The sequence below is a fragment of the Macrobrachium nipponense genome, chromosome 24 (assembly GCF_015104395.2).
Source record: "Macrobrachium nipponense isolate FS-2020 chromosome 24, ASM1510439v2, whole genome shotgun sequence".
Classification (NCBI taxonomy): Eukaryota; Metazoa; Arthropoda; class Malacostraca; order Decapoda; family Palaemonidae; genus Macrobrachium; species Macrobrachium nipponense.
In genome coordinates, this window is record NC_061091.1 from 68,039,346 (window position 1) to 68,051,711 (window position 12,366).

At 38.0% G+C, this 12,366-nt stretch overlaps 1 protein-coding gene across 1 annotated transcript in view; it reads right to left on the reverse strand.

The window, feature by feature from the left end:
* Nucleotides 1-1,610: 1,610 nt before the first annotated feature.
* Nucleotides 1,611-12,366, reverse strand: part of LOC135205748 (ankyrin repeat domain-containing protein 17-like) — a 136,399-nt gene continuing 125,643 nt past the window's right edge. Inside the window, 5 exon segments of the mRNA XM_064236864.1 lie at nucleotides 1,611-2,610; nucleotides 3,017-6,791; nucleotides 7,067-7,242; nucleotides 10,475-10,831; nucleotides 11,030-11,193. Coding sequence (XP_064092934.1) covers nucleotides 2,569-2,610; nucleotides 3,017-6,791; nucleotides 7,067-7,242; nucleotides 10,475-10,831; nucleotides 11,030-11,193 — 4,514 coding nt within the window. The 3' untranslated portion in view covers nucleotides 1,611-2,568.

Here is a 12,366-nt window from a genome sequence, read left to right on the forward strand (position 1 = left end):
TCTCCAGTCATTAAAATTAATAATCATGGCGGTATACTACTTATAAGACTCACTATGTAAAATTCCGATGCTTAAGTATAAAATGTTCCTTGAATAGGAAAATTAATTGGTTTCATTTGGTGGTAAACTGGCAAATTCTATACCGAAGAAGGCTTACAGCCATCATTACCACTGCACACCAAGAGCCAGTTTCAATATTGCATTGGGTGTTATAATTATTTTGTGAAGACAGCACATGCACAGTCTCTGGATGAATAATACAATTGAAAGTTCAAGCTGTATGAATAATCCATTTGGTAAAAGTCTTTAAGGAATTCTAATCCGCATAATGACAATGACATTCAACGTTTATATCTTTAATGCTTTGTAAACACAGTACTCCACTATAAACTGTACTAGCAGTGGTAGAATGAAGTCCAGATTAACTAAAGCTCACAACTCCACGGTCTGTATTTGGGAATAAAAGCAGCAGTAGTTTTAGGCATCAGACTTGTACATGGACTTCAGGACTTTTGTATCATTTACTAACCGATAACTATTTTAAGGCATGGTAACAAAACCTGTATCAACAATCATACTAATAGAGGGTATCCTTCAGTGGGTTCTATGTACTCACTCGTTACCGACATTACAGTACTTACTCACATCTTGTTACTGACATTACAGGAGTCATTATACATTACTAATAGTAATGGTTCTGGGCTTTATGAATAGCCAAACCTCGGACTCACTGTACATGCAGCCAATTTCCTTTTAATACCCCTCAGTGAATAAGCAACTAAAATAATATTATGACCCTGAAAATTTTTAAGATGATCTTTACCACCCGGAAGTTTTAAGGACAACCATTCATTCATTACAAAAATAGTTTGTACTGGCAAACTTCAGTTGCTAACAGGTTCATAATTTACATACCATATTTGTTTGTTTGTATGGTGCTCTTACGTTGCATGGAACCAATGGTTACTCAGCAACGGGACCAACGGCTTTACGTGTCTTCCAAACCACGTCGAGAGTGAATTTCTATCAACATAATTTTTTTTTTTTTTTTTTACATACCATGAACTTTGCTTTACCTTTTTAAAGTAGAAGCCAACATAAATGTGCAACCCATAACCAAGAAGTCTGGGAGGGAGTGCTGCTGATAAGGTTGAACTCTTCAGGCCTAACTTGACGTAATACCTGTAATGTTTATCATAGCTCTCATTTAAAATGAAAGTGTAAGACAACTGCGGGGAAGGACAAATGTTTCCTTATGCAAATGTTTCTGTTTACAGGCTGTATAGGTATCAATTCCTATTAGATTCTTTTAGCAAACCCAACAAACACTTTCATGAGCTATCACCTTGTACTCTTTTCTTCCTTTTTACTCTGTGGCTATGATGATAATAAGACCCTTTGGACTCAAAAAATTATCTGGTACATTTGTTGTACAGTGTTATAATATGCAGCCACAAATAATCTTCCTCAAAATCACAAAGTCCAGCTATGATGTACGGCTACTTGCTCAAAGCAAAAGTTTAACAAAAATTCAGTTTCAACTGGTTTTCCAATTCACCTAAAAATAAAATCCTTAACCTAATGAATAGTAAAAGGAAAGTAAAACCGTCTTTTGCCTGATAAATCTTTAATGTTTCCACAGATTAAGTGGAGTTAAGCATAAAGTTTCATATGCGACCTCCGAGCAGACCAGGGATGGGCAGCTGCTTGTCACCAAGTAGGCCTATGGCGTGGGGGGAGGGTAGTTAGCGGAACATGGGAGGGGAGGGGAGGGGAAGGGCAGATGAAGTGACTTTGCATATACAGTACGACCGCAACAAACGTGTGTATAAAGCCCAGTGCTAGGTTGGGTTGTCCTGTGCATGCTTACAAGAGCTGTGGAGAAGGCCGAAATACTACTAAGGGGCCGAGCAATCAACCAACTCCACGCCACATCCAGTAGCCAGGCACAATTCATGACCATGTGCACTACACCATGACCAACACCACCCAATTCTGTTCCCTGCCTGCAGTGAGAAAGAGGAGAGAGAGAGAGAAAGAGGGATCAGGGGTATGAGCTGACAGGGACAGCAGGTGTGGCCACAATGGGACATTCTTTTTTCATTCACTGAGGGCAGTGTGGGTATGATACTGCCAATAATCCTGCGAGCTGAGGCCACCAGATATGATACGTCCTTTACGACTAATCCCTACTTGGGAGGCAAAAAAAAAAAGACCATAGAACGACCACAGAGCTTTGCATATACGGTTGCGTAATTTTATATCTTTACAAACATAACGGCTTTCATATCATACATCACTCGCTTAAAGTGGCACTTCATAAAATTCATGACCTAACTTAAGCAATTTCACTGAGTTTAAATGTCACCCTCAACTACATAAAGCAAAATTTAATTAAAAAGAATTCATGAGCACAATGCAAAACAGCTCATGGCTCAACCAGAGCCAACAGTGCTCTCCTCTTCATGCCATATGGGGGACTGCTGCTGCTTCTTCCTTTCTTTCAGGTGCTGCTGTTTCAAGTCTCAACTATCATCACAAGGCATTGGCTCAGCTCAGTGGACAATCTTACATTTGATGATGATTCACATCACCACCCCAATTCCACAACTGCAAACGGAAGATATTATGTAAGAACAGATATGCTCTACACACAACAGTGCTGTGCTCTACCATTAACTCATACTTTTATCTCAGCTATGATAAAGGTGTACCTGTAATTTTCAAACAATATATCCATTATATAAGGTACCAGTTCAAACAGTTACTACATCACATAACACATACACTTCAAGAAATACAATACTTTTAAGTCCTAATTCTAGCAGCTTTCCTGAAGCAACACAATATGGTAAATACAAACTTCTTGCAAAGAAAGTTTTTAAAACATACAAAAGTCCATCACACAAGTCCTACTAAATCATAACAGTATTATTTATAAATATCCAAGTACACCATTTTTTTATTTTATTTTATTGTATATTTTTGAGTCCTAACTATGGTGGTTTAGTCTTACCTGTGGATACTGCGTGATATCTAGATCACTATAGTATGCATTTGCTGGCGGCAGATTATGATCCAAGGGTGGAGCACTTAACATCTCCGGCAGCTGCATAGACCACATCAACTCTGAATTCATTCCACCACTTAAAATACCAACACCCCCACGTTCTGATCTTTTCTGAGCTCTTTCAGTACCAATAGGCTGAAGTTTAGCATGTCGCTGCTCTTCATGCATTTGAGCTAATCCTGCATTATTGGCAGCAGCTGTCTGAGTGGGTGAAGCTGGGTTTGAATTGTGTGGGGAGTGTACTGGTGAAGAGTTCTCCTGTGGACCAGCATTATTTCGAAATGCAGCATTACCTCCAACTGAAGCAGGCACTACAGCAAGAGGTGGCTGGTTTCGTGGCGGCATAAGTCCTATCAATGATTCAGTATGTAAATCTAACCCACCAGGAAACTGACTAATTCCACCATAGCCTGAACCTAAAGAAGGAGTAACAGTGGGAGCTCCATTCTGGAAAGCAGCTAGTTGTGATCGAGGTGGAAAAGTAGATGGCACAAAGGTTCCAGACCTACTTGTAAAATCAGGAGCATTAGGATTAAGATTACTCTGAATCTGAGGAGCTGCAGATATTGGAGCCATCATATTATTTGTAAAGACAGGATGAGTGTTTGTTTGAGGGGTGGTAAACCTCACTCCATTCATCATGCCTGCCAGCTGTGCTATGGAAAACTGTTGTTGTTGCTGTTGTTGTTGCTGTTGCTGCTGCTGTTGCTGCTGCTGCTGCTGTTGCTGCTGCTGTTGTTGCTGCTGCTGCTGTTGCTGCTGTTGCTGTAGCTGCTGCTGCTTTTGCTGATGAAATGAACCCATTGCAATTTCTATGGGTGGTGGTGGTTTACGGTAAGGTTGCCCAGGAGCCAGGTTTACTAATTCTGAATGTTCTGGAGGCCCTGGCACGGGAACACGTGGCATGGATGATACAGGACCTCCTGGCGCTAGACTAGCCATGGATACACCTGAAAATGGTTGAGGACCCATGTTTACATTTACTTGAGAAAGATGACCACGTGTTGGCAGGGGGGCTACTGGACCCAGACGTACCATTGGCGATACCATTGGAGGTGGGGTACGAGCTGGACCTGGAAGTAGGAAAGGAGGCGGGTCTCCTCCAATGTCAACCGAAGTACGAGGGAAGGGTGGCGTTGCAGTTTGGCGAGTAGGAGGGGGAGCAATAGGTCTCATGGAAGGAGACGCGACAGGTGTACCCGGAGCACTTCGTGCCATACTTGTTGCACCCGGCTGATGAGGTCCAGGCATTGATAATGGCATAGGAACACTACCTGGAGGACTGCCTGTTGCAACAGATGTCATATGACTGCTAACAGTAACTGTAGAAGTCACACCACGATAACCTGGCGCGCGAGTAGCCTCCGGAGCTGGAGACTGATCAATCTGATCCACGTAGGAATTACCTTGCCCATGAGCTGTTTGCTGTTGATTTTGCTGAAGTCCCTGAGGCTGAAATTTACCATTCGTAACAAGACCTGAAGCTGCAACAGATGCAAAGTTTTGCTGCTTCTCCTTAGCTCCCCACATGGCTTCATGCGTTACTTGACTGAATCTATTATTAAAAATAGAATACTGTTCACTCATCATACTATTATTATTGGCTTCTGGCACACATTTTTCCTCTCCAACAATACTCTCGGATGTACAAACAGTATTTGCTAAATTTTGTTGTACAGAAGGCTTTGGAGATCCCACTAAGGGTGGAGTAGAAGAGAGTTTAGCTGATCCTTTGGAGTCTGCCAGTTTAGCTGCAAAGGTCTGCATGGCATCAGTGGTGTGAGCTACAGTTGAGGGATGTACATTATTCAGAACCTTACTCGCTACAGTAGTAACAGGCACAGATTTCTTTTCCCCAGGGAATAACTGTCGTACAGCAGGACTTTTAGGAACAGCAGAGACAAGTGCACCACCAGATGACACAGGTCTAACCTGAGATGTTCTTTTGGGAGATGAAACTGCACTTGACCACGCTGTAGCAGTAGTTGTTCCAGACTTTGCAGTTGTTATGCTGATGGTGGAAGCCGTAACAGTTGCCATACTTATTCCAATTGTACTGGCTGGTCTAAGAGCCTTGTTTGCTGAACTAGAATTAGAAGAATCTGCATTACTAACTTTAGGTGGTTTAGGGGCTACTTTAACAACTGTCTTGGGAATTAATTCTGATAAATCTTTATCAGGGTCTTTTACTAAGGCAGATATAAGATTCTGAGCCTGACGGGTTGCTTCAGTTGAGCCCTTGATACTTATCATTCTATCTCCTTGGCTCTTCCCTTGTTTTTCCACTTCTATGTGTGCTCCTGATACTTCTCGAATGGTATTGATGTTGCAACCCCCACGTCCTATTACCCTACTGATTGCGCTGTTTGGAACAGCCACTTTCTTCGCTTTTCGACTAACTTCTTTCCATCCTTCTTCTCTACGACTACCTTTCTTGGGACTTGTTCCAAGTCCTGATGATACTTTAGCATTTGGACTGAGAGATGGCGCACTAAGAGTAGTTGACGCACTACCAACTAATCCTGGTATTGGGGTGACATAATGGTCCACTTCGCCAAATGTGTCCAGAGCATTAACACGAGATGAATCATGGCCAGATTTTTTGTTATTGGTTGGTTTAATGTTGTCTAGATGAAAAATGTCCAATTCATTCATGACACCACTTGCCTTATTCTCCTCATCTTTCTTCTTCTTACTTTTTGAGGATGAGGTGGAAGAGGAGGAGGAGGATGAAGATGAGGACGATGACGTTGTTGTGGTTGTAGTGGTAGTACTTGTAGTAGTAATTAAAGTAGTTATTGATGAGGCACTAGGTTGAGAATGTGTATTATTGTTATTATTAGTAGTATTACTATTATTATTATTGTTACTGTTACTTGTAGAAACAGATTTCTTCTGGCTACCACCACTTTCAGCAGTGGGAAGAGGGGATGGATTACTGTTTTGCTTTTGGTTTGCTATAGTTGAGTCTTTTGTTGCAGATTCTCTCTTTTTCTTTTTGGTTCTCTTGCCTGGTTTGTCTTTTTCATCCATAACTTTGGTTTCTGAAGTTGCACTGGTCTGACTATTAGAATCTATGCCACTGTCACCATCCTTTTCTTCCGGTACAATTTGTTCCACTACCCTCTGAAGAGCATTAGCTTCATTCTTCTCCCTTTTTGTTTTCTCTTTTTCTTTCTCGTTGTTAGCATTATCGTCATCATCTTCCCCTTCATAATTATCACTTCCATCATCCACTCTCTTAATTCCTTCAAGGCGTCTTTTTTCCTCTCTCTTCTCTTGCTTTTTGGCCCTTTTCTTTATCCTTCTTCGAAGGGCAGCCAACTTCTTTGATTCCTCTCTTGACTTTTCCCGTTCTAACTCTTCCAGTAAGTTGGATGCGTTCTTATTAGCCTCTAATGCCTGTTTATCTTTGGCAGCACGAATGACTTCTAAACAATTGGAGCACTTTGTTACTAATTCTTTATCACTTAGAGTGGCTATGTACCTCTGTAATTCTTGGTCTGAGGGGAACTGGGACACATTACGGACCATGTACTTTACAACTTTATAGTGGCCACGCTTGAAAGCAGCCATTAGACAAGACACCTTTCTATTGTCTTCAGAATCTATATCGGCTGAAGCACTGTATAGTAACTGAACTACTTCAAGATGACCACCATTAGCTGCCAACCACAAAGGCGAGTTTCCTTTCTTGTTTTTCACCTCAACTTGAGCACCTCTGTTGAGTAAAAACACAAAATATCAGCTCCAGGATCACAAAATATAAAAATATTATGATTTAATTCTCCCCACCTGTGGCTTTTATCCACTTCTGCAAATTAATGAAAATGTCTGGGAGTCTCAGTACTCCCCCTGAGTCCAAAAACATTTGCATGAAACACTCAATGAAATAAGACACTTGGATATATAATTCAAAATTGCTGGCTCAACTTTTTTACTTGCCAAAAATAATCTATAATGACAAGCAGTACATATAAAAACTACTATAATTACCTTTGGATGAGAAGTTCAACAAACTTATAGTGTCCCTTATCTGCCGCAATAGTGAGAGCTGTATCTCTTGAGGAGGGTACAGGGGGAGCATTGACATCGGCACCTTTGTCTAATAATACCCGGCCAACCTCTACATAACCACCACTCGCAGCTTCCATTAGGGGCGTCAAGCCAGTCTGTCAAAAAAAACCAATACACAAATTGAAACTTGTTTTCCAATGAGGTAGTAAATAGTCACCACTTTTTTTTTTTTTTTTTGCAAGCTTGAAAGCAACATCTAATAGAACACCAGTGCTGTTAACTCATAATTAACCTATTCTGAACTTTATCCATTATTATCATTAATAAAGTAGTTTAACCATGCCACTGAGCTACTTTCAGCTCTCACAGGCCAGACTCTGGGACGTAAGTTCACTTGGTGTGATCATGAATGAAAATGATTAAACTAAACACTGCACACAGGCACATGAATACAATAAATAAATCTATTCATGTCCATATGTACATAAAAAAAATGAAGTGTAAATAAAATAAAAACCAAATAAAATCTAGCATTAGTTATGTAACATGTTAAAAATATTTTAAAATTTCATTAAATGACCTAAGGGTTTTCATATTTTCATCATATACTTACATTTATATTTCATCAACTAAATTCCTTTATTAGGCTCAATGGTCTGGATAAACTACCGTATATACTCACGTATCATGCAACTTTTGAAGACCTAACTCGGGAGTTAATTTTAAGGGGGTTGCATTATGCCCGAAATATAAGTGTGTGTAATTATCACACATTAGTATTGTATCATAAAATACAAACATAATGAATATGCATCTATTCCATGGATCTTTTAAAAAGTTATGCTTTACTTCACTGCATCCAATATTATTTTATGTATTTTCATATTATACTATTTGTTTGTATTATAAAATACAAACATAGCAGTCAATGTTTTGGTTTGGAAATCAGCTGAGGGCAATTGCAAGGTAAGTTTGTTTTGCTGTACTGAACTCAAATCAGAGACTTTCTTGCTTTCAGTTAGCGCAAGTGAATCTCAAGATATTCCATTTATATGTGACAAAGTTATTTTACATTATACGAAGTGTTTTCAAGTCGAAATATCATTTAAATACGTATCGTTTGTAAACGAAATTCAGTTATTTTCTTTGTTAGTAGATGGCACTGAGGGCATGCTTACTGTGTAAACAAAAATCAAAAGATTCTGTTCGATATTTTTCACTTTATCTCATCAGAATACTACGAGCTTTACATATTTATCTTTTGTTGGAGTGAAAACAGTGAAATGTGTTCTTTCACACTCAATAGTTTTAATTAAAACAAGGTTTTCTCAAATTTTGTTTACGGTCGAGTTTCATGGTACTGTACCGAAATTTGCAATTTTCATCCACGTTGCTGATGCACGATAATAGTTGTTAGCAGATCAACATTCTTTCCTCAGCTTCCGCTAAAACTTACAGGTTAAATTCAGCGGTATATACCCTTACTGATCTTTCCTCCATAATGAGTAAGGATATAGTAATGTAAGAATATATCAGTCCTATTCTCCTTAACATCATTTGTAACATAACTACGGTAATCTTTTACTATCGTACGATGCTTGAAATCCAAGCAAAAATACTGCTGTTATCGGATTACACAACAAGTATAACATTACTAACAATACTTTTGGTATTTCTTTTACTGTTTTAAACTTAACTAGAAGATGGGATAGATAAAGAAATGGAGGAAAACAGGTTAGCATAACTAAAAAATGGGATAGATAAATAGGAGGAAAAGAGGTTAGCCTGTTGTTATTTGGTCTCGTAAATTTAACTTGCATGATATGCGATACACGATAAAATTTTTTAAGGGTGATAATTTAGGGGTCGCATGATATGTGAGACTGCATGTTACACGAGTATATACGGTAATCCTTTATAGTAATAAAGAAAGCAGCTGTAACTTTTAATTGGTACAAAGCATGTTCTACTGACTTGACTTTTCAAAACTTGGCCTCCATGAAAACTTAATTAAAACTCAATGGCCAAACAAAATTGCCCTATACAGTAACTTCATCCCCAAACTAATTTACCAAGTTGAGCTCCGCTATTCAACTAGTATTAATGTGGTGCTGTCAACTATTTGAAATACATTTTAGACAATTACAGCTTCTATAAGGCCTTCACTTGCTCTTTACACTAACACCAGCTAAAAAGAGATGTTTTTAGGAGCCACAAACTGAATAAACTATTTAAGCATTCACTTCTGGTACTCTGTGTAATCTTTAAAGTAAGCAAACAATCCCATTACCACAAATATTCTAACAAATCCAGCATATCTTTTTACTGATAAATTCTTTTTATTGTTTTTATCACATATGGCTCTTGATTCACTTTATCCAGAGAAGTAAATGTCCGGCTCAAGATTCATTAAATTTCTTTGAACATTACAAACACCATCATCATCAATTTGTAATTAACTACATTACTCTTAACTGACTCTGAAATTTTAAAAGGGAATCTTAGGAAAAATGAAAAAAAATTATAAGGAGATAATTAACTACGATAATGTGTTTTGCTTCAATATCTATGGTCACTGATACTGAAACATGGGAAGAATGAAACTTAAAAATACAAGATAGTAAAGTACAACAATAAGAGAACCATAAGGCATAAAGATCTTCAGTGTTCAGTGACCTGAGCTGCCGCATCTGGATTAAGTCAACTAATATGAAATGATTGACACTTGCAGATTAGCAACCTTAAGAGCTGTGATATAAAACTATTATAAGGAAAACAAACTCAATAGACTTCACAACAGAGCACCTAACATTCCACAGTTATATTGCAAAAACCGTGAATCAATGTAATCCTATTAAATACAAATGTTTTGCTCTTGCTCATCAAACAAAATACTGACCCAAAAGGAAGAATACCTAACAATACCCTAGTACATTAAGCAAACCAAAATGAGATTTAGCCCGATTGCTGGCTGATCATTTTTTTTTTTTTCAAGAAAAAAAATATAAGGAAAATAAAATGTACCTTCAATGGTTTTTACTCAACTTCCTTTTCAACTACATCACTCTACTACTATGACAATTCAAAATTTAAAAACTTTCCAGCAACACTAATTATATTTTTAAAAAACCAAAGATTCTATTATATTAATAAATGATTTTTGACAATCTTGTCAAATTTCACCAAAGCATTCCAAAGTTAACTATATACTTAAGTGCTTGATTTGCATTCACCATTGATGAAAATACTATGAAAAGCCAAAAAGATGTCAGTTCCATTCTATCTGTGTTCTATGCTCTTAATCACTCGACTAAACATGCATTTTTCATTTATGAATTAACCTGAAAATATAAAGTAGTCCAATAGGCACAAACAACAGGGTTTTACCTTGGCACGATGTTCAACATTCGCTTTACGGTCGAGAAGGAGTGACACGACTTCATGACGACCTTGGAAGCAAGCAAGGGTGAGAGCCGTATTGCGGTTGGTTTCAATTTGAGCATTGATGTCTGAGCCCATGTCCAGCAGCAACCTTACTGCTGTTACATGACCATTCATGGCAGCCAACATCAGGGGACTAATGCCAAGTTTGCTTCCAGTTCTGGAGTTAATCTCTGCTCCATTGTCCAAAAGCAGCTTGATGATGTTTACAAAACCCCCAGATGCTGCTAGACTGAGCGGCGTGTAATCAGACACATTACGATGTTCCTTGTTAGCTCCTCTCTGCAGCAATATCTCTACAACCTGAGGACATAATTTATTTGGTATAACCATGCGTCATAGAATTACTAATCAAGCTAAATAACTGGGTCAAAAGAAAATCCTTGTACATGCAAGTCTTAATTTTGTCAGTCGTACCATAATAAAAACCAAGATAAATTGAAATCATATCTGCTGTAGTTTCATGAGCTGCATGCACGAGACAAACATAGATTTACTTACCTCGTACCTTCCTCCAGAGCATGCCAAGGATAAAGGTGTATCCTTGGTACGCTCTGACTGCGCCTCAATGTGCGCACCAGCATTTAACAGCGTCTCAACAACTTTGCTATGGCCTGCTGTTGCTGCCAGGATTAGAGGTGTGAACCCTTTCTTATCTCTATGCTCTGTAATAGTAAGACATATCAAGTTATAGCAAAATTTTAAGGGTAAATGAACTTTTTTTTTTCTTTTTTCTTTTTTTAACATCATTCATTAATAGTTAACAGTAAGGTGATGAAATTTTCAATTTGAGTATTTATTCTGTTATTATATGATATATCATGAAAAAAAATTTTCCATGTTGCTGTACCTAGTGTTCTATTTCTGGTACTAATACATTAAAATACTAAGGCACCGTTTGTCTTTCGTATGATTTAGACGTGTTCTAATTCAAATGGCAATTACAATATGTTCTTCAACATTTGTCACTTCATGATTTAGATGAGTCCTATTTCAAATGGCAATTACATGTTCTTCAACATGTATTGTCACTCTTCAAGTTCTGAAGTCAAGAACATTTCCTTTTCTCTCTGATTTGTCATTAACTAAATTTTATGTGTTTATGATGAAGCCTTTTCATCATATGGCATTGGAGGTAAAAAAAAAGAAAAAAAAAAAAAAGGTGTTTATTTCTTACTCTCTTCCTATTTATCTAAAACATTTGCCTATACAGTGGACCCACGTATTCGTGTTCTCCAAATTAGCGGACTCACGCATTTGCGGATTTCTCTCTGGAACATTTCCCTGTATTATTCGTGGAAAATTCGCTAATTTGCGGTATTTTTCTATGAAAAATATCCACAAATTCCTTTCTTGTTTTTCCCCCCACCATAAAATGCGCTTTTTGTGATAAAACTTTAAAAAACCAGGTATAACATTTTTAGTGTTTTTTTCGTGACTTCCAACTAACAAAAATAAATTTTTTTTAACCAATTTGTATTTTTCATAACTAACAAACCCAAGGTCTTAACATTAGGATAATACTAGTGCCAAGCTGGAAACCGGTGGAATTAATAAAAAAAAACTTGTGTGATCCAAGGACTATCGGCATCTGTACCAGGTCACGGGTTATTGTAGTTCCCAGAATGCCCTTGGCACCCGTGACCTATCAGTTACTTTCCTACCGCCTTAATGATAGGACACTATTACTTTTTCTCTGTGTTCCAACTATTTGCGGGGTCTAACTATTCGCATTGGGGGTCTGGTACGCATCCCCCCGAATACATGGGACCACTGTAGTACTGTATATAACTCATACATGTAATTAGATTTTTTTCCTTTAGGTAATATTGATTTTA